This window comes from Artemia sp. Qi Xiang Cuo, chromosome 8 (genome assembly GCF_049724085.1).
Source record: "Artemia sp. Qi Xiang Cuo chromosome 8, ASM4972408v1, whole genome shotgun sequence".
NCBI classification, from domain to species: domain Eukaryota; kingdom Metazoa; phylum Arthropoda; class Branchiopoda; order Anostraca; family Artemiidae; genus Artemia; species Artemia sp. Qi Xiang Cuo.
In genome coordinates this window covers 30,197,989-30,220,060 of record NC_142801.1, presented here as the reverse complement: position 1 = coordinate 30,220,060, position 22,072 = coordinate 30,197,989, and the positions used below count along the sequence as shown (strand labels likewise).

Sequence of the window (22,072 nt, the reverse complement as noted above, 5' to 3'; positions counted from 1 at the left end):
CAGTTTTATTCAGAGTTCTAGTTTAGTTGAGTTTAGTTTAGTTAGAGTTCATAATTTAGAGTCTTAGCTTAGAGTCATAGCTTAGAATTTTACTTACAGTTATAGTTTGGTTAAGTTTCAGTTAAGAGTTTCGAGTTTTAGCTTAGAGTCTTAGCTAAGAGTTTTTGTTAGAGTTCTAGTTTAGTTCAGTTTTAGTTAAGATTTTAGAGTTTTACCGTAGAGTCTTAGCTTAGAGTTTTAGTTAGAGTTGAAGTTTAGTTTAGTTACAGTTAAGAATTTAGAGTTTAAGCTTAGAGTCATAGCTTAGAGTTTTACTTAAAGTTGTAGTTTGGCTAAGTTTTAGTTAAGATTTTAGAGTTTTAGCTTAGAGTCTTAGATTAGAGTTTTTTGTTAGAGTTCTAGTTTAGTTTAATTTTAGTTAAGAGTTTGATGTTTTACCTTTGAGTTTCAGTTGGAGTTCTATTTTAGTTTAGATTTAGTTAAGAGTGTAGAATTTTAGCTTAGAGTCTCAGCATAGTTTTTATGTAGTAGTACTAGTTTATTTAGTTTTAGTTTGGTGTGAACTGTTTTAGCTTATAGTGCTATATTATTTTGTTTTTTGTTGTTCCAGTATATTTTGTTTTAGCTTATATGCTTATAATATAGTTTTTGTTAGATTTTCAGTTTATTTTAGTTTTAGTTAATATTTTATAGTTTTTTTTGTTAGAGTTTTAGTTTATTTTAATATTATTGATTTATTTTATTTTTTAACTTTGAGTTTCAGTTAGAGTTCTAGTTTAGTTTAGTTTTAGTTAAAAGTTTAGAATTTAACATATAGTCTTAGCTTAGAATTTTAGTTAGAGTTCTAGTTTAGTTTAGTTTTAGCTAGAGTTCAGAATTTAGAGGTTTAGATTATAGTCATATCTTAGAGTTTAACCTAAATTTATATTTTTGTTAAGTTTTAGTTAAGATTTTATAGTATTTATATTAGATTTTTTTTTGAAGTTCTAGTTTAGTTTAGTTTGAGTTAATAGTTTAGAATTTTATATTATAGTCTTATCTTAGAGTTTTTGTTAGAGTTGAAGTTTATTTTATTTTTAGTTAAGAATTTGATGTTTTACCTTTGAGTTTCAGTTAGAGTTCTAGTCTAGTTTACTTTTAGTTTAGAGTTTACAGTTTTTTAGCTAGAGTTTTAGTTAGAGTTCTAGTTTAGTTTAGTTTTAGTTAAGAGTTTAGAATTTTAGCTCAGAGTCTTAGTTTAGAGTTTTTGTTAGAGTTCTATTTTATTTTAGTTTTGAGTTATAGTTTATTTTAAGTATAGTTAAGAGTTTGGAGTTTTACATTAGAGACTTAGCATAGAGTTTTAGTTTAGTTTATTTTTATTTAATATTTTTTTAACTTAGAGTCTTAGTTTATAGTTTTTGTTAGAGTTGTAGTTTAGTTTAGTTTTAGTTAGGAGTTTGTTGTTTTAACTTATAGTATTAGTTTAGAGTTTTAGTTAGAGTTCTAGTTTAGTTTAGTTATAGTTAATAGTTTAGAGTTTTTAGCTTAGAGTCATATCTTAGAGTTTTTGTTAGAGTTTTATTTTATTTTAGTTTTAGTTAAGAGTTTAGAGTTTTAGCTTATAGTCATATATTATAGTTTTTGTTGAAGTTTTAGTTCATTTTATTTTTAGTTAATAGTTTAGAGTTTTAGATTGGAGTCTGCGAATAGTGTTTTTGTTAGATTCGTCGTTGGTTTTAGTTTCAGCTAGGATTTTAGATTTTTAGCTTATAGTCTTGGCCAGTAGTCTTTGTTAGATGCACAGTTTTTTTTATTTTTATTTATGAACTAGGAGTTTGTCAATCGATTATAATAATAGAGTTTTAGTTTAGTTTAGTTTAGGTTATAGCTTGGAGTTTTTAGATCAAAGCCCTATCTTAGAGTTTTGGTTAGAGTAGTTGTCTAGTTTAGTTGTAGTTAAGAGTTTTATGTTTTAAAAAGGAGTCTTAGCTGCTTTTTGAATGCGCCAACACCAAGCAATACTTTTCAAAAGGCATTTCAGAGCAAGTTCCTTTCTTAATGTCCCTTCTAAAACCATTTTCCAAGTTGAAGTACCAATCCTTTTCACCACAACTTTACTTTACAGCTTTTTGGATACCTCAACACCAAGAAATATCGTTCAAAAGGCATTTCAGAACAAGTTATTTTCTGAATATCCCTCCTAAAAACATTTTCAAAGTTGAAGCAGGCCTCCTTTTCACCAACAACTTTACTTTACAGCTTTTTGTATACATCAACACCAAGAAATACTTTTCAAAAGGCATTTCAGAGCTAGTTTCTTTCTTAAAGTCTCTTCTAAACCCATTTTCCAACTTGAAGTACCCATCCATTTCACCAACAACTTTACTTAACAGCTTTTTGGATACCTCAACACCAAGAAATACATTTCAAAAGGCATTTCAGATAAATTTCCTTTCTTAATGTACATTCTAAACCCATTTTTCAACTTTAAGTACCCATCTTTCTCGTCCACAACTTTACTTTACAGCTTTTTGGATACCTCAACACCAAGAAATACTTTTCAAAAGGCATTTCAGAGCAAGTTCCTTTCTTAAAGTCCCTTCTAAACCCATTTTCCAACTTGAAGTACCCATCCGTTTCACCCACAACTTTACTTTACAGCTTTTTGGATACCTCAACACCAAGAAATACCTTTCAAAAGGCATTTCAGAGCAAGTTCCTTTCTTATTGTCCCTTCTAAACCCATTTTCCAACTTGAAGTACCCGTCTTTTTCACCACAACTTTACTTTACAGCTTTTTGGATACCTCAACAGCAAGAAATACCGTTCAAAAGGCATTTCAGAGCAATTTCCTTTCTTAATGTCCCTCCTAAACCCATTTTCCAACTTGAAGTATTCATCCTTTTCACCCACAACTTTACTTTACAGCTTTTTGGTTACCTCAACACCAAAAGATTCTTTTCAAACGAAATGCAATCTCAATTTCCCTACATACTGTACCTTCTACGACCATTTTCCAAACTGAGGCACCCATCTTTTTCACCACCCAATCTAAACGGCAAGCTTTTTGGATATCACAACCAAGTTACTTCCCTTTTAAAACTACAATCAAGAAAACGCTCATTTCTTAATGTCCTTTCTTAATTTCCTTTCTTAGCCTACGTCCGCGCGCGTACGTAGGCTAACCTAGCCTAACCTAACTTAACCTAACCTAACTTAATCTAGTCTATCCTAACCTAACAATTCACCTAACTTTTTGCCTGTCTTTCACCTAACCTAACCTAAGTGAAGCGTACGTAGGATAACCTAACCTAATCTTACCTAATTTAATCTAGCCCATCCTAAATATTTCTTAGGGTTGAGATATCCTAAAAGCTGTAAAGTAGAGTTGTGGGTGAAAAAGATAGGTACTTCAACTTGGAAAATGGCTTTAGGAGGGAAAAAAAAGAAAGTAATTTGCTTTGAAAAGGTCTTCTAAATGTATGTCTTGGTGTTGATGTATCCCCAAAGCTGTAAAGTATAGTTTTGGGTTGAAAAAGATAAGTACTTCAACTTGTAAAATGGGTTTAGGAGGGACAATAAGCAAGTAACTTGCTCTGAATTGGTCTTTGGAAAGTTTTTCTGGGTGTTGAGGAATCCAAAAAGCTTTACAGTTTAGTTTTTTGTGAACAAGATAAGTAATTATAATTGTAATATTTGAGTATGAGGGGACATAAATACATAAAAATTCACAGAAAGTTAATATTTAAACTATAACTTGGAGTATAGGTATAAAAAAAGATGTAAAGTATAGTTTTGGGTGAAAAAGATAAGTATTTCAACTTGTAAAATGGGTTTAGAAGGGACATTAGGAAAGTAACTTGCTCTGACATGGTCTTTGAAAAGTATTTCTTGGTGTTGAGGTATCCTAAAAGCTGTAAAGTATAGTTGTGGTGAAAAAGGTATGTATTTCAAGTTGTAAAATGGGTTTAGAAGGGACATTAAGAAAGGAACTTGCTCTGAAATGCCTTTTTCTTGGTGTTGAGGTATCCTAAAAGCTGTAAAGTATAGTTTTGGGTGAAAAAGATAAGTACTTCAACTTGTAAAATGGGTTTAGGAGGGACATTAAGAAAGGAACTTGCTCTGAAATGGTCTTTGAAAAGTATTGCTTGGTGTTGAGGTATCCAAAAAGCTGTAAAGTATAGTTTTGGGTGAAAAGGATGGGTACTTCAAGTTGGAAAATAGGTTTAGAAGGGACATTAAGAAAGGAACTTGCTCTGAAATGGCTTTTGAAAAGTATTTCTTGGTGTTGAGGTATCCAAAAAGCTGTAAAGTATAGTTTTGGGTGAAAAAGATAAGTACTTTAACTTGTAAAATGGGTTTAGGAGGGACATTAAGAAAGGAAATTGCTCTGAAATGTCTTTTTAAAATATATTTCTTGGTGTTGGGGTATCCTAAAAGCTGTAAAGTATAGTTTTGGGTGAAAAGGATGGATGCTTCAACTTGTAAAATGGGTTTTGAATTGTCAATAAGAAAGGAACTTGCTCTGAAATGGTCTTTGAAAGTATTTCTTGGTTTTGAGGTATACAAAAAGCTGTAATGTAAGGTTGTGGGTGAAACGGATGTATGTTTCAACTTGTAAAATGGGTTTAGGAGGGGCATTAAGAAAAAATTGCTCTGAAATGACTTTTGAAAGGTATTTCATGGTGTTGAGGTATACTAAAAGCTGTAAAGTAAAGTTTTGGGTGAAAAAGATAAGTACTTCAACTTGTAAAATGGGTTTAGAAGGATCATTAAGAAGTAACCTGCTCTGGAATGTCGTTTGAAAGTATTTCTTTGTGTTGAGGTATCCAAAAAGCTGTAATGTAAGGTTGTGGGTGACAATGATGGATGCTTCAACTTGTAAAATGCGTTTAGGAGGGGCATTAAGAAAAAATTGCTCTGAAATGCCTTTTGAAAGGTATTTCATGGTGTTGAGGCATCCAAAAAGCTGTAAAGTAACGTTGTGGGGGGGTGAAAAGGATTGATACTTCAACTTGTAAAATGGGTTTAGAAGAGGTATTAAGAAAGGAACTTGCTCTGAAATGTCTTTTGAAAAGTATTTCTTGGTGTTGAGGTATCCAAACAGCTGTAAATTAAAGTTGTGGGTGAAAAGGATTGGTACTTCAAGTTCGAAAATGGGTTTAGAAGGGACATTAAGAAAGGAACTTGCTCTGAAAAGTCTTTTGAAAAGTATTTCTTGGTGCTGAGGTATACAAAAAGCTGTAAATTAAAGTTGTGGGTGAAAAGTATGGGTGCTTCAACTTTGAACATGTGTTTAGAATTGACAATAAGAAATGTACGTTCACATTAATGTATTTTTAAAATGTATTTCTTGGGATTGAGATATCCAAAAAGTTGTAAAGTAAAGTTGGGTGGTGAAACGGATGGGTACTTCAATTAGGTAAAAGGGTTCAGAAGTGACATTAAGAAAGGAACTTGCTCTGAAATGTCTTTTGAAAAGTATTGTTTGGTGTTGAGATAACCAAAAAGCTGTAAAGTAAAGTTGTGGGTGAAAAGGATGAATACTTCAAGTTGGAAAATGGGTTTAGGAGGGACATTAAGAAAGGAAAGGGCTCTGAAATGCCTTTTGAACGGTATTTCTTGGTGTTGAGGTATCCAAAAAGCTGTAAAATAAAGTTGTGGTGAAAATGACGGTTCCTTCAAGTTGGAAAATGGGTTTAGAAGGGAAAATAAGAAAGGAACTTGCTCTGAAATGCCTTTTGAAATGTATTTCTTGATGTTGAGGTATCCAAAAAGCTTTAAAGTAAAGTTGTGGATGACAAGGATGGGTCCTTCAAGTTGGAAAATGGACGTAGAAGGTACTTTAAGAAAAGACGTTGCTCTTAAATGCCTTTTGAACTGTATTTATTGGTGTTGTGGTATCTAAACAGCTTTAAGTTAATGTTATGGCTAAGAAGGATGGGTACTTCAATTTGGAAAATGGGATTAGAAGGGACTTTAAGAAAGGAACATGCTCTGAAATGTCTCTTGAAAGGTATTTCTTGGTGTTGATGTATACAAAAAGCTGCAAAGTAACGTTGTTGTTGAAAAAGATGACTGCTTCAACTTGTAAAATGTTTTTGGAAGAGATATTAAGAAAATAACTTGTTCTGAAATGCCCTTTGAGCTGTATTTCTTGGTGTTGAGGTATGCAAAAAGCTGTAAAGTAAAGTTGTGGGTGAAAACGATGGGTACTTCAACTTGGAAAATGGTTTTAGAAGGGACATTAAGAAAGGAACTTGCTCTGAAATGCCTTTTGAAAAGTATTGCTTGGTGTTGGCGCATTCAAAAAGCTGCTATGACTCTAAGGTAAAACACCAAACTCTTAACTAAAACTAAACTAAACTAGAACTTTAACTAAAATTCTAAACTCTAACTATTGCTAAACTTAAATTTAACTCTAACACAAACTATAAGCTAAGACTCTAAGATAAAAATCATAACTATTTAATAAAACTAAATTAAACTTAAACAAAAGCTCTAAGCTAAGACTCTAAGCTAAAAACTAAACTCTTAACTAAAACTAAAATAAACTAGAACTCTAACAAAATCTCTAAACTAATACTCTAAGATAAAAAACTCAAAATTCTAAACTAAAACTAAACTGAACTAGAACTCTAACAAAAACTCTAAGATAAGACTCTAATTAAAAAAACTCTTAACTAAAACTAAACTAAAATAGAACTCTAACAAAAACTCTAAGATAAGACTCTAAGATAAAAAATTCTAAACTCTTAACTAAAACTAAACTAAACTAAAACTCTATGTTAAGTATCTAAGTTAAAACTCCAAACTCATAAATATATGTAAACTAAACTATAAATAAAAATCAAACAAAAATAGAACTCTTAAAAAAACTCTAAGCCAAGACTTAAACCTAAAATTCTAAACTCTTAACTAAAACTAAACTAAACTAGAACTCTAACAAAAACTCTAAGCTAAAAAACTCTAAACTCTAAACTAAAACTAAACTATACTAGAACTATAACTGAAACTCAAAGGTAAAACATAAAATTCTTAACTAAAATTAAACTAAACTTCAACTCTAACAAAACTCTAGGCTAAGACTCTAAGCTAAAACTCGAAACTCTTAACTAAAACTAAAATAAACTAGAACTTCAACAAAAACTCTAATCTAAAAACTCTTAACTAAAACTTAACCAAACTATAACTTTAAGTAAAACTCTAAGCTAAGACTCTAAGCTAAAACTCTAAATTCTGAACTGTAACTAAAATTAAACTAAACTAGAACTAACTAAAACTCTAAGCTAAGACTCTATGGTAAATTCTAAACTTTTAACTAAAACTAAACTAAACTAGAACTCTAACTGAAACCCAAAGGTAAAAAATCAAACTCTTAACTAAAATTAAACTAAACTAGAACTCTAACAAAAAAACTCTAAACTCTTAACTAAAACTAAACTAAACTTCAACTCTAACAAAAACTCCAAGCTAAAACTCTAAGCTAAAACTCTAAACTAAAACTAAACTATACTAAAATTTCAACATAAACTCTAAGCTAAGACTCTAAGATAAAAACACTAAACTCTTAACTAAAACTAAAATTAACTAGAACTCTAACAAAAACTCTAAGCTGAGACTCTAAGCTAAAACTCTAAACTATTAATTAAAACTAAACTAAACTATAACTCTAAGATAAGACTCTAAGGTAAAACACCAAACTATTAACTAAAACTAATATAAAATATAAATATAAATTAAACTCAAATTTAAAAACTAAAACTATTATCTAAAGGTAAACTAAACTAGAAATCTAAAAAAAAACTCTAAGATAAGACTCTAAGCTAAAACTCGAAACTCTTTAACTATAACTTATCCAAACTAAAACTTTAAGTAAAAATCTAAGCTATGACTCTAAGTTAAAACTCTAAATTCTTAACTGTAACTAAACTAAACTTCAACTATAGCTAAAACTCTAAGCTAATACTCTAAGGTAAAACTCTAAACTCTTAACTGAAACTAAACTAAACTAGAACTCTAACAAAACTCTTAGCTAAGACTCTAAGCTAAATCTCGAAACTCTTAACTAAAACTTAACAAAACTACAACTTCAAGTAAAATTATAAGCTATGACTCTAAGATAATAATCTAAATTCTGAACTGTAACAAAACTAAATTAAACTAGAACTCTGAATAAAACTCTAAGCTAAGACTCTAAGCTAAAAAATCTTAAACTATTAACTAAAAATAAAATAAACTATAAATATAACAAAAACTATAATCTATGAATATAAGTAAAAAAAAACTATAAACATTTAACTAAAAATAAACCAAGCTAAATCTTTAAGCTAAGACTCTAAGCTAAAAACTCTAAACTCTTAACTAAAATTAAACTATACTAGAACTCTAACTGAAACTCAAAGGTAAAACATCAAATTATTAAATAAAATTAAACTAAACTTCAACTCTAACAAAAACTCTAAGCTAAGACTCTAAGCTAAAACTCGAATCTCTTAACTAAATCTTAACCAAACTACAACTTTAAGTAAAATTATATGCTATGACTCTAAGCTAAAACTCTAAATTCTGAACTATAACTAAACTAAACTAAATTAGAACTCTTAATAAAACTCTAAGCTACGACTCTAATCTAAAAAATATAAACTATTAAATAAAAATAAAGTAAGATAGAACAATAAAGAAAACTCTAATATATTAATCTAATCTAAAAAAAAAACTCTAAACTTTTAACTAAAAATAAACCACAATAAAAAATTAATATACTAATATAAGATAAAAACTAAATACTATTAACTAAAACTAAACTATACTAGAACTCTAACAAAAACTACCAGATAATAGTATACGATAAAAAAAAAACCTCAGACCTTTAACTAAACGTAAACGGGACAAAAATTACAAGCTAGGTCTATAAGGTGGAACTTCCAACTCATACCTATGATTCAGTTGTGCGTGATATGAATGGGTACTTCAATTTGTAAAATGGCTTTAGGACGGTCACTAAGAAAACAACTTTTTCTGAGATGCCTATTTAAAAGCATTACTTGGTGTTGGAGCATTCAAAAGCTATAAAGTAAAGTTGTGGGTGAAAAGGATGGGAGCTTCAACTTGTAAAATTGGTATAGGATGAACATTATGAAAAGAACGTGTTCTGAAATGCCCTTTGAAAAGTATTGCTCGGTGTTGGAGCATTCAAAAATCTGTAAAGTAAAGTTGTGGGTGTAAAGGATGGGTGCTTCAATTTGTAAAATGGTTTTAGGAGGGACATTAAGAAAAGAACTTGTTCTGAAATGCCATTGAAAAGTATTGCTTGGTGTTGGAGCATTCAAAAATCAGTATAGTAAAGTTGTGGGTGAAAAGGATGGGTATTTCAACTTGTAAAATGGGTTTAGGATGGACATTAAGAAAATAACTTGTTCTGAAAAGATATAATAAAGCCATAAAAAGTATTAAGAAATGGGGGCTCAGGGGCCTGTGGGGCGCGGGGGGTCCTTGGGGGGTCGGGGGGGCCCTTTAAGGCCGGGTGGTCCGTTGGGAGCCCGGTGGCCCTTTGGGGCCGGTGAGAGGGTGGTGGGAGATCCGGGGAGGGCCTGTGGGGGTCTTGAAAGGGCTTTTGGGGGTCTGGGGGCACTTGAGGGCTGATTGGTCCTTTGGGAGCCCGATGGACCCTTGGGGACCGGGTGAGGGCCTTTGGGGGTCCGGGGGGCCCTTTGGGAGCCCGGTGGTCTTTTGGGAGCCTGGTGGGCCTGTGGGGGCCCGGGGAGGGCCTTTGGGGGCCCGGGGTGGGCCTTTGGGGGTGTGGGGAGGGCCTTTGGGGGTCTGGGGGCCCTTTGGGAGCTTGGGGGATCTTTGAGGACCGGGAGCTTCCTTCGGGGTTGGGTTTGGGGTATTGGAACCCTTTGGGGTTGGGGTAGTGGGTTCGGCACCCTTTGGGGTGGGGGTAGGGGACCTCACGACACTGTTAAAATGGAACTTGTTTACTATAACGACCACACTCAAAACCTCTTCTAAAACCTTTTCTAAAATCATCTTTTAAAATGTCCCTAACTCTTTCCCCAAAATAATTACCTAAAATGTTTAAAACGGTTTCACCCAAATAATCCCCGAAAAGTAATTTCTGTGTGTTCATTTTGTTTTTGGCATCCCTGTGCTGTCCCATTTCAAATTTCTAGAAAACCCTTTCTTAGATTAATCTCTTCATCTCATAAATGTTCCTAGCTACACTATTAAGGTTTTGTTAGAATATCAATTTATCTCTCCGACTTAAAGCTCAGTGAAACCGTATTTAAAAATATAATTTCTATCTCTTTAGCCTCCCGCATAATTCCATGATAACAAGTGATGTCATTTCTAATTCCTGACATTACAGATCAATTAAGCCCTATTTAAAAATAGAATATTAATTTTTCTCTCTTACCTAAAGAATGTTTATCCCTCAGACCTAAGATTAAATAAGCAATAATGTTTTTTTCTTAATTTCCTTTTTGCGAACCGAGAATCTTCCTGCAGATTGTGTAAATAAATTTTTCTGCGTATGTTTACCTACGGAACAAAGAAAACCGGGTTGTGTCTTAATTACTCCTTCGTGAATCAATAAATTACCCCGCCGAGTATGTAAATCAATTTCTCAGGTTACGTTAGCCAAACAACAATGAAGCCATGTTTGTTTCTTAATTCCCCTTTCGTGAACCAAAAATTCCCCCTCCGATTATGTAAATCAATTTCTCAGGTTAGGCTAGCCAAACAACATAAATTGCTGTTGACATCCATAAATGTGAGAAAGTTCCTGTTTTTTCATTCTCACTGACAAAAACCATAAAACAGACATAAATTTCTGTTGACATCCATTAATGTGATAAAGTTAGTGTTTTTTCATTCTCAATTACAATAAACATAAAACAGAAATGGATTTCTTATACCATAAGTCAATATGGGAAAGTTACTGTTTTTTAATTCTTACGGACCAAAAACATAAAGCAGACATAAATTAGTGTTGAAAACCATTAAAGGGAGAAAGTTACCGTTTTTCCATTCTCAATGACAAAAACCATAAAACAGACATGAATGTGAGAAAGTTCCTGTTTTTCAAATTCTCACTGACAAAAACCATAAAAACATCCATAAATTACTGTTGACATCCATGAAAAACATCAAATAAATTGACCAACACACATAACCATCCAAGAAAACATCCATAAATGTGACAAAATTCCTGTTTTTTCATTCTCACTGACAACAAACACACATAAATTATGTAAAAAAAGTTGTAGGTGGCAGCAGGGGTGGGCGATCGGACCTCCTGAGGCATCTCTACTAATGTCTGTCTCAAAATTGTTATCTGATGCATTTAGGGCGTGGAGGTGGGGGGGGGCTAGTTGCCCTCCGATGTCTTTTGACTCTTAAAAAATGAACAAGAACTTTCAATTTCCAATCAAATGAGCCCTCTCCGAAGTTTATATAAGCATCCCTTCCATAAGTACTATATATGCTCCTAGAGTATTACTCATAACGCCTGTCTCCGGGCCCTGGCGGGTTCCGTCGACAAAGGAATTTTTCTTATCTGACCTTTGAACTATTTTCAATGAAATGACTGTTATAAAAATTTTATCGGATGGGCTTGGTGAAAAAAGGGTGCGGGGGAGGGGGGGGGCTAGTTGCCCTCGGGTATTTTTTTTACTCTTAAAAATTGAACTAGAAATTTCAATTTCCAATCAAATTACCCCCTCTGAAGTTTGTACGAGCATCCCTTTCATAAGAACCATATACGCCCCCAGGACAACACTTACAACGCCTATCCCCCGGGCTCTGGGGGGGGGCGTTTTTGTTATCAAATTTTTTAGCAATTTCCAAAACACTGGCAATCTCAAAATTTGTAGCGGACGGGTTTGGGGAAAAAAGAGCGTGGAGGGGGTGGGGCTAGTTTAACTCTTTTGACTCTTAAAAAGTGAACTAGAACTTTCAATTTCCAATCAAATGAGCCCTCTATGAAGTTTATACGAGCATCCTTTTCATAAGAACCATACATGCCCTTATGGTATAACTTAGAACGCCTTTCCCTGTACCCTGGGGGGTTCTATTGACACCCGATTTTTTCTAGGAGTATAAAGGGAGAATACCAAATTTATAATGTAAAACCGAAAATGAGCATAGATGAAATAATATATCACGTCAAAATTAAAACTAACAGAAACTACTATGAACAAATAGAGCATACCTAAAACGAATATAAGTTAAAATGAATAATCAAGTTAAACCTAAGAATTACTATGGATGAATAAATAAAACCTAAAAGGAACAGAAATTAAAACGAATTATCAATTTGAACGTCACAGGAAACGCAATCCTAGGGCAGAACTAAGGTAGATAGCCATAGAAATAAGGGATAATCGAGATTTTTGGTTTGATTCATGACGGACAATTTTGAATTGACTTGTATGCAAAAGGGGGGAGTGAATTTGCTTGGACTCCAGGCAAACAAGTGACCTAAGCCTAATAGGATTGCCCACTTAGAGTCTCAGACGGACTACCGTGTTTTAGGATTGACACATGACCGACAAGTTCTCTGGATTTGCGCTCATTTCAGGTTTCAGTCACTCATTGAGGATAGTTTCTGTTCGTTTAAGTTTGAATTACTATATGATTTTAGTTTAGCTCGTGTAAGGATTAATATGACTCTTTACTTTTCTTCAAAAGACTTATTTTTGAAGACAGTTTATTTAATTAATAGCAATAAAAAAATAAAAGTAAAGTTACTTTATTTGGACATGATAATGCAAGTTTCCAACTAAAGAATGATAAAAACAAGAACCTAGAGACTTAAAAAATTCGATCAAACAAGAATCAAGAAAAAAAAAATCGTTTTGAATAAGAAGTGTGAGGAAATAGAATGAATTAGTGTTTTAGAATCCTTTGGGATGTCTTAAAAGGTTGCCGAAGTAGAAGCTGTAAAAAGGATAAGGTGCAGAAGGGGCTTCCTTCAGTGGGTTTACCTTAAGTGGCTGAGAACTGCAACGAGTTTGCAGTAATACTAGGAGTATAAAGGGAGAATACCAAATTTATAATGTAGCAGTAAAATAATATTGAATGTAACTCAAATTTTAGAGAATAAAATGAACATACGAGAATATGTTACTGTGATATATAACTGTCTAACGTTTTTCTTCACATAGATTGAATATGATAAATATAAGTATCATAATGATGTAATTTACCTAAAGATTTTCTAGGCGACCAACAATGATGTAACATGGGGAAGCTGATCGAAAGCCAGCTGAGTGATAAATTAACTGTGATAGAGCTTAGGTAAAAAAGAAAGAAAAAAAGATTTCAACTTTAGCAATAGATATGCATTTCTTGTATTTGTTGGAGTGCCTTAATAACTGTACTGGTAGCATTGTTTTTGACTGGATTAGAAGTATTCTGTTGTCATCTTGTTAATGACGCATAAGTTTTAAGCTTCTTCTATGGACACTTCTGTCTTCAGCAATCTTTTTGATGTTAGTGGCTTTTTCAAACCTGCTCTTATCATGTTGACTCATAATTCTAATTTTTATTACAGTCTGCTAAAGAAGGGGCTCAGACTACAATTTATTTGGCTGTTACTGAAAATCTGGAAGGATTATCTGGAAGCTATTTCTCTGATTGCAAGGCATGTCGTGATTTTTTTCTACATAAATGTAGTTTAGTTTTTTACTTTATTTGTTTTCCAGGTAACTACATGAAGCTACAAGCAACAGCGAATCGGTAACATTAGATTATAATAATTATACTTGGTGATTGGGTCAGTCGCAGAGGTTAGTAAGGTCACCCCCCACCTGCTGATATCAATCGGACGTCTCCATATCTTGATATTTTTTTACTTTGAGGTTATTCTAGCATTGCAACCTCAGACTTCTTGTCTCTTGGTTGTCGAATTGTGTCTTGATCCCTTAGTCGGGACTATTTCTCCATCCCTGCATGTAGTACGACATATTTTCCCTTATATATTATCTTATGGCTCCGTGGAATAAAATGAATTTGGGAAAATTCAGAAGCAACCAATCTCCTTGGTTGACGATTTATAATATTTTGATTCGGTTTTTCATCAGATGCTTATGTTTTACTTATTTAAAAAAATGTCAAAATTTGGCAAAGGGTCTCTTTTTGGCAATGTCCAGCTGATACAAACCCGATAAACAAAGTCGAAGGATTTGGATGGGAATTCATGGATGGCAAGCCTGCGGTTACTACGTGTGTGCGTATTTATTAGGTTTGCTGATAAGACACCAATTTTGATGCTGCAATTCGGCCCAGTATCAACCGAAACTCTAAAAAACTGAATTTTTTAATAAAAGATACAGCAAAAGAATTGGTTTTTTATTCTGATTCCACGTATATAAAATTATTAAGTTGAATATTACCCATCACGCTACAAGACTGAAAAAACGTGCCGTAATTTTGAAAAAAGGAAAAGGCTGGGCGATCTTAATGAAAATCGCACCATCAGTTTTAGCATATCAGAGAATCTTCCTGTATAGGTTTCAAGCTCCTATCTACAAAAACGTGGAATTTTGTTTTGTTTTTCCAGAAGAAAGATCACAGATGCGAGTGTATTTGTTTTCTTTCGTTATGGGTGATTGTATTGAACTAATGGTCTTGATGATCGAGAGAGAACTCGTTCGAACAGACATTAAAAGTTTTAGTACCCTTTTTAAGTGACCAAAAAGACTGGTGGGCAACCAGACCCCCCCCCCCCTACCACGCCCCTTTTTTTTCTTCAAAGACATCTGATCAAAGTTTTGAGATAGCCCTCTGATTCAGCATAATTGAAAGGTCCAATAATTATATTTTTGGTGATATCATGACCCCCAGAGTGCGCGGGGAAAGTGCTGGAATTTACGCAAGTTGCCCATTTATCATATATAGTATTTGTTATTGGGAAATATACGGAAATTCCTTGGGGGAAATTTTCTGTGGGTAGGGGGATTTTTCACGGGGAGAATTATCTGTGAGGAGGAAACTTCCCAAGAGAAATTTTACTTGGGGGGGGGGTATCAAAAATAGGCTATCTACAATATCTCTTGAAATTACTTGGGATATCAGGTTGAAAATTTCCGAGAGTTTGTTTGTCGGGGGGACCATTCGACCTTACAAATTTTAATTTAAAGAAAAGAACAGAGAAGGGCTTAATATCTTGTCTCAAATCTGCCCAAAAGTTTTTGCACTTTAAGCTCCTATGTGACTAGAACCTTTTCACGGTCACATAGTGATATAAATCGAAAGACTTAAGAGTGTGCTCAAAATAAGGTGCCCACAATGTCTCAAGAACGGTTTGGCAGATCCAGTTGAAACTTCCGGAGGTTGTCAGGGCAATGGACTTCGAATTTTGCATTGTAGGGTGGGGGGGGGGGGGATAAAAATCTGATGTCTGCGATCCGCCTCAACGCTTTTGCACTATAAGACTCTATGGGAATTAGAATCTTTTCCTGTCAAGTAGCTAGGTAAATCAGAGACACAAATACACAATGTGCTGTCATGCTATTAAGGTAGCGTATCTACAGTATCTCGGGAATGGCTTAGGGTATCAGGTTAAAACTTCCAGGGACTGTTTGGGGACCAAGTGGGCCTCAAATTTTTATTTGGGAGTAGAGGACAGGGGAGGGGCTTTAAATACTTTTCTTCACCTAAACGGCGTTGCATTATAAGTCCCTGTGGAACCTATAGTTAATTTAAGTAGTAAGGTAAATCAAAAGATGCTCTGTATTGCTTAGTGATCAGAACGTCGTATCTGCAATATCCTGGGAATAGCTTTGGTGATCAATTTGAAACTTTTGGGGGACGATTGCGGGGGGCAGAGTGAACCTTGAATCCGGACCTTGGGGGCAGGAAAGAAGGGTCTAAAGATCCTGGTATTTAATGTGTTTAAAACTTTAGGCACTGTAAGTTCCTGTTCGATCGGAATCTATTCCCGGTGAAGAAGTGTTGTAGCGATGTATAGAGTGAGTAGCTCGGGGGAGTGAGATAAAATTTTCAAGGGTACTGTGGGACCGAATGGGCCTCGATTTTTGGTTTAGGGGTAGGAGAAGGGGTAGGTCAAAAGAAACCATTTATCCAGCCTATCAAAATAACATGTCTGCAGTATCTCGGGGACGAGTTTGCTTTAATTTTCTTAAAAAAAAAATTAGAAGACATTTTCTCTAAATAAATTTCATTGAAGGACGACAATTTTTAAATGTAATATGGCAAGTGCCTTTGCTTTTTCTCATTGCTATAGATTTCAGTTAAAACTTTTAGGATTTTTTTCTTTTGGGGAGGGGGATGATGGGACTAGGAGGAACTTTCGTCCTGGGCAAGAGGGCAAACTATTTTCTCTCTTTCCTCGCAAAAGACGATGGTGCAATTTCATCAAAATCTTGGGGGGGGGGGGGGCAAAGTTGGAGCCAATTTTCCGAGATCAAGTGAAAATGACACTTAAAAAGTAAAAAATAAGCCATTTGGTTCCATAAAGGTACTATTTAGTACTATAAAAGTACTATAAAGGTAAATATGTACTAAAAAAAACTGATCTGTTTCTGTTGATGCTTGAATGAAGCAGGTTTATCTTAGTTTTGACAAGCTTTTGGAGGAAACTAAATTCCAGGTGGGGGGGGGACAAATTGGGGGTGGGATGGGGGCAAACTGAGGTCTGGGAGGGGCAGTTGCCCCCTGCCCATAGCAAATTACGCCCCTGGCAAAAAAGAATAGGGTAGGTTTTTTTATGCCTGTCGGCTCACAGGCTCCTTTGCTAGTTATATATAATTTTTTCAGTAGGGAACTGAAGTAACACTTAAGAAGCTCAAGTCGGTGTTAATCGTTAGCAAGTACAAGAGTGCTGCACAGCCTCTGTTATTTTGGTAGACTATGACGTGGGGTCAATTTACCATGTGTCTTACTTTACAAACGAGTTTTTTATTGAAAGGTAAGTACGGCCAAATGATATAGAATCCCATAATTGATTGGTTTCAAGTTTCGCGGTGTAGACTCCCCGCGTATTGATAACGTTATTTTCATTGATGACTACTGAGAAACAAAGTTGTTTTTTGTTGTGTAGTAAGTTTTGAATCAAACAGTTCGTGGTAACGAACTGTAAGTAAGGAGTGACCCGGCTCAATGGTAACCGAAACTCTAAAAAACGGAAATTTGATACCAATAGATACATCAAAAGAATCAGATTTTAATGCTGATTTCAAATATATGAGTTTAGTCTTACCCATCAAAAGTTACGCGCCGGAGAAAATTTGGCTGATTTTAGAAAAAAGGGGGAAAGACCCTCTAAAAGATATAGAACCTTAATGATCGCACCATCATATTCAGCGTATCAGAGAACCTTACTCTAGAGGTTTCAAGCACCTACCTAAAAAAATGTGGAATTTTGCATTTTTTGCCAGTAGAAAGATCACGGATGCGTGTTTATTTGTTTTTTTTTGTTTCCAGTGGTGATCGTATCGACCCAGCGGTCCTAGAATATCGTGGGAGGGCTCATTGGAACGGTAATTAAAAGTTCTAGTGTCCTTTTTAAGTGACCAAAAAAATAGAGGGCAACTAGGCCCCCTCCCACGCTCATTTTTTTCCCAAAGCTATCCGATCAAAATTTTGAGATAGCCATTTTGTTCAGCATGGTCGAAAATATGATAACTATGTCTTTCAGGATGACTTAATCTCCCAAAGTCCCCAGGGGGAGGGCTGAAAGTTATGAACTTTACCCAATGTTACCACATAGTATTGGTTATTGGGAAATATACAGACGTTTTCAGGGGGGATTTTTTCTGGTAGGGGAGGGGGTCGGGGGTTATATGGGAGGATCTTTCCATGAAGGAAGTTTTCATGGGGGAAGGGACATTGCTATGAAGGGGCGCCGGATTTCCTAGCATTATCAAAGAAGAAGATCAGAAATTAAATATAAAAAAAACAAGTTTTTCATCTGAAAGTAAGGAGCAACATCAAAACTTAAAACGAACAGAAAATATTACGTGTATGATTGGGCTCACCCCCTAGTCAATACCTCGCTCTTTAAGCCAAAGATTTTTTAGTACTTTCATAAGAGCTATTTGTTCTAATTTACGGCCTTTGTGATTAAGGTTCATTTTTAAAGAATTAGAACAAAATTCGAACTTTAGCGTAAAGAGCGAGGTATTGACTAGGGGGAGAACCCCCTAATATACGCATTAAATATCTATGAATATAGAAGTTCGTTACGTTAGCTAATTCGTAAGTTACGTATATTTATTACTAATAAAAACGTTCGTAAATAAAATTAACCAAGTTTCGAGAAAGCCATTTAACCAAATTAAAGTAAAATTAATATGCAAATTTGTTTTAATTATTCATGTTTGGTGAGCCAAAATCAAAACCTGCATTAATTCAAAAACGTTCAAAAATCAAATAAAAAAAACTGTTTTTTTAACTGAAAGTATGGAGCGACATTAAAACTTAAAACGAACAGAAATTATTCCATATATGAAAGGGGCTGTCCCCTCCTCAACGCCTCGCTCTTTACGGTAAAGTTTGACTTTCTCACAACTCTATTTTTTTTTTTAACAATAAAAAACTTTAGCATAAAGAGCGAGGCGTTGAGGAGGGGACAGCCCCTTTCATATACGGAATACTTGTTTTTTTTTTAATTAATTTTTGAACGTTTTTGAATTAATGCAGGTTTTGATTTTGGCTCACCGTACATGAATAATTAAAACAAAATTTGTATATTAATTTTACTTTAATTTGGTTAAATGGCTTTCTCGAAACTTGTTTAATTTTATTTACGAATGTTTTTAAAAGTCCATTTTTTGGCTGAAGTGAAACAAAGAGTCATTACCTATCAGTTTATCCGATATTTCAACTTCAAGATGAGATTGAAAGAAATATCAACTTAAACCATTTTGCCACAATTTACTTCTTTTCTTTGGATGGTTTCTCTGAACCGTTAATTGCAACAAAAGGTGTTTTTGCAGGTTGCTAAAGAATCTAAGCTTGCAAAAGACGAGGGGTTGGCAAAGAAACTATGGGAGGTCAGTGAAAAGCTCGTGAAAATTCAAAAAGATGAGTTGCATTTGTGATAGTGAAGTATTCATGAATTCATTGCCAGCAGAATCACTAGCTTGTTCACCATTTTTACTGCCATGATTTGATGTTTTCATTTACTAATTATTTGAAGTTTTATTTGTGTGACTTGCTTCTACTAGTAAATTTTTTTTCAACTGCTTTGTTATTAGAAACTTGGAGGCAGAGGTTTGTTTGTAGAGAGTACGGCGTAGAGAGGGCGTTTGTAGAGGGTACGGGCGTAGCCAAGAAAAGCCAAGAAGAGTACATAATTGATTTTTCCGCCTTCAAGAAGAAGTAGGCCATTATAAACTTATACTACGTTAGTTAGGCATCACCTCTGGGCCATGTGCAGAAAAAAAGTTAAAACTATTTTTGGCTGTATTGGTTTTTGGTGCACGAAATGGCCCCAAATTTTGTGCCGTCTCTGATAGGGTTAGAACTTACAGGACCAATTAGAAATTAATAAAGTGAAATAATTTTGAAAATTGGTTGTACACCTTTGTAGAAATGTTAGCGCCGAGAGAACCTCAACTCAGATAAAAAATTAAAGAACACAACTAGAACATCTAGTTGTGTTGATTCTTGACGTCCATTTTTTAAGACAATAAAACTTATTTTTTTTATAAAGTAGGCCTACCTTGACATATATTTATTTAAAGAAATAAATTGTTACAAAAATTACTCTTTTTGTTTCGATTGTCAGTGTTTTGAAAATAAAACCACATTGCTCAAACTACATGTTTTTTTTTCGCTATAACGCAGAAGACGCTCAAGCTGTGTATTATTCGTAAACCTTGATCAGCCTTGTGATATCATTTTGTTGTTGATGTTCATCTGTTTAGTGATACTAATTACTGTTCGTTTTAAATTTGAATTACGACACGACTTTACTTCTCCTTGTCTTAGGTATTAATGTGGCTCTTTACTTTTTTTGGGTAAACTTATTCTTTAGAAAACGTTTTTACATCAGTCTTACGACAAAGAAACAATCCATTTACTTTTTACTAGCTCTCACTGAAATATTTTGTTTTGTGTCTTATGTTTAATGTTGTTCTCGCTCATGCTAAAACAAAACTTATCGTATAGTTCATGTCTAACGACTAAAATTACGGATACTGTTTTCGTGTGCCAAAATTAACCTAAATTTAAAAAGGAAGAAAATTTGATTTACAAACCTGTGCGCCGCCGAGCAGGAAAACGTATGTCGGAGAGCCATATGATGTTTCGCCTAGAAATGTGGGTGGTGAAGAGCTTGTAATTTGGCTCATTGAGGACTTTATGTGCTTCTCTAATCTTGTTAATGACATGTCGGTATGTGAGAGATCCGGTAAAAAGAAAATTAGACTGTACTTGTCAGTGCAGTATATTGACAGGGATGAAAATGCTGTCTGATATTTAGCCTTCCTTTAATTTTTTATTATTATTATTTACCTTGAATAAGTTCTATCTTTTTCATTTCTTTTTTATAACAATTATACTTTACCTCCCAACACACATAAGCACACTCCTTCGAATGATTTTGTTTTAAGTGTTGTTCTAAATTCTAGTAGGAATTCGTTTTAGGAAGAGCCGACCGGGTTCCCTGATCTCAAGGTACGTTCGATTTTCCCCACATTTTCCAATATTTTTGTATAATTTGAGCATTTATTAAATTTCCCATCCCCCTCAAACTTTGTACCCCCTCTGAATGAAACGTATTCGCATTGGTAAACTGGTGTTTGCTAAAGATGGGTTAGCACCTTCTTACCTTAGACCCCCTGTGCCGTAGGAAGAACCCGGGCATCCGCGAAGAGGCGGCAGTCATCCCGAATGTGTACCGCCACTCAAACATCTTCCCACTGGAATTGAATCATCGTGTGAATGTTGGACAGGTCTCGTTGACAGATGTGATGCAAGATGTTCTTTGGTCAACCTCTCCTGTGATTTGCCTGAGGTTGCCAGTCCAAGATATGTCTTGGGATCCTATCGTCCCTCATACGGATCACGTACCCAAGGTATCACCACCTCCGTTGCCGAATGACGTCTGTTTGGGCTGACTGTGGCAGAGCGGACTATCTGGTTTGTGACGCGATCTCACAAGTTGATGTTCAAAATCCTCCGAAGGCAGTTGATTTTGAAGGCAAAAATCCGTCTCTCTTATTGCTGATTTAAATTCCAGCACTTGCTGATGTAGAAAAGTGCAGAAAGACCATTGCTATTAAATCGCCTCATTTTTAATTTCTTAGAATATTTTTTCGATCTACACACTGGTTTTAGTCGTTTAACAGCTCCACTGACATGCCCTGTTCTCAGCTGCACCTTCATTTCGCCTGACCCTGAGTTTTGACCCTGAAAAACTTCACCGACATTTTAAACCAGGAAAGAGAAGAATGCTTCACTTTCTTTACTTGTGAAGTATCAGAAAACTCACTATTTTCTATAAGATTTCCAACAACCCCATCATGCTTTCATAACAAGGATTTTCCTAGGAAAGTTGTTAAGGGTATGTTTTTTCCTTTGAATCTATTTTTAGATTAACAGTACCCCCCCCCCCCCCGCCAAGACTCTAGATAAAAGCCTTCTTTTTATTGATTTTTCTATTCTCATTTTCAAGTGTATTTTAAGCTTTTGAATTTCACTCCTTAGACTTAATTTAAAAATGTGTGCTACTAAACTCCTCACAATTTTTGTTCTGGACCCTAAGAGTGCATAACACACCTAAGCAGATTGTTTTCCATAGATTTTTTCACTTAATATGTTTTTTTTTCTTTGAATGAATTTTAAATTTAACAATACCCCCTCCCCCCAATGAACTGACCAAAACCTTGCAAATAGTACTTTTGGCCTATTGGGAAATTTCAAAGAGCAAAAATCAACCCCAGATCCTCTGTTTGCTTTGTCGAAGGTACCCTAAGTGGCTATTTTGCGGATATATTAATGAGGACTACACACACTATGTGCAATACCAGTCATCTTCGCGATAAGGTCGACATAGCTAAAAAGACTCTTCCATCCCTCAAAAAACTTTATTAGAATCTATGCTACATTTATA

At 34.4% G+C, this 22,072-nt stretch overlaps 1 protein-coding gene across 5 annotated transcripts in view; it reads left to right on the top strand.

The window, feature by feature from the left end:
- The window catches only part of LOC148949319 (retinol dehydrogenase 12-like), a 516,801-nt gene extending 497,024 nt beyond the window's left edge, over nucleotides 1–19,777 (top strand). For all 5 annotated transcript variants that reach the window (XM_089093350.1, XM_089093353.1, XM_089093354.1 and 2 more), the window contains exons 7-8: nucleotides 13,544–13,633; nucleotides 18,951–19,777. In XM_089093350.1, coding sequence (XP_088949476.1) covers nucleotides 13,544–13,633; nucleotides 18,951–19,055 — 195 coding nt within the window. In that variant the 3' untranslated portion in view covers nucleotides 19,056–19,777. The remainder of the gene's footprint in view (nucleotides 1–13,543; nucleotides 13,634–18,950) is intronic.
- Nucleotides 19,778–22,072: the final 2,295 nt, after the last annotated feature.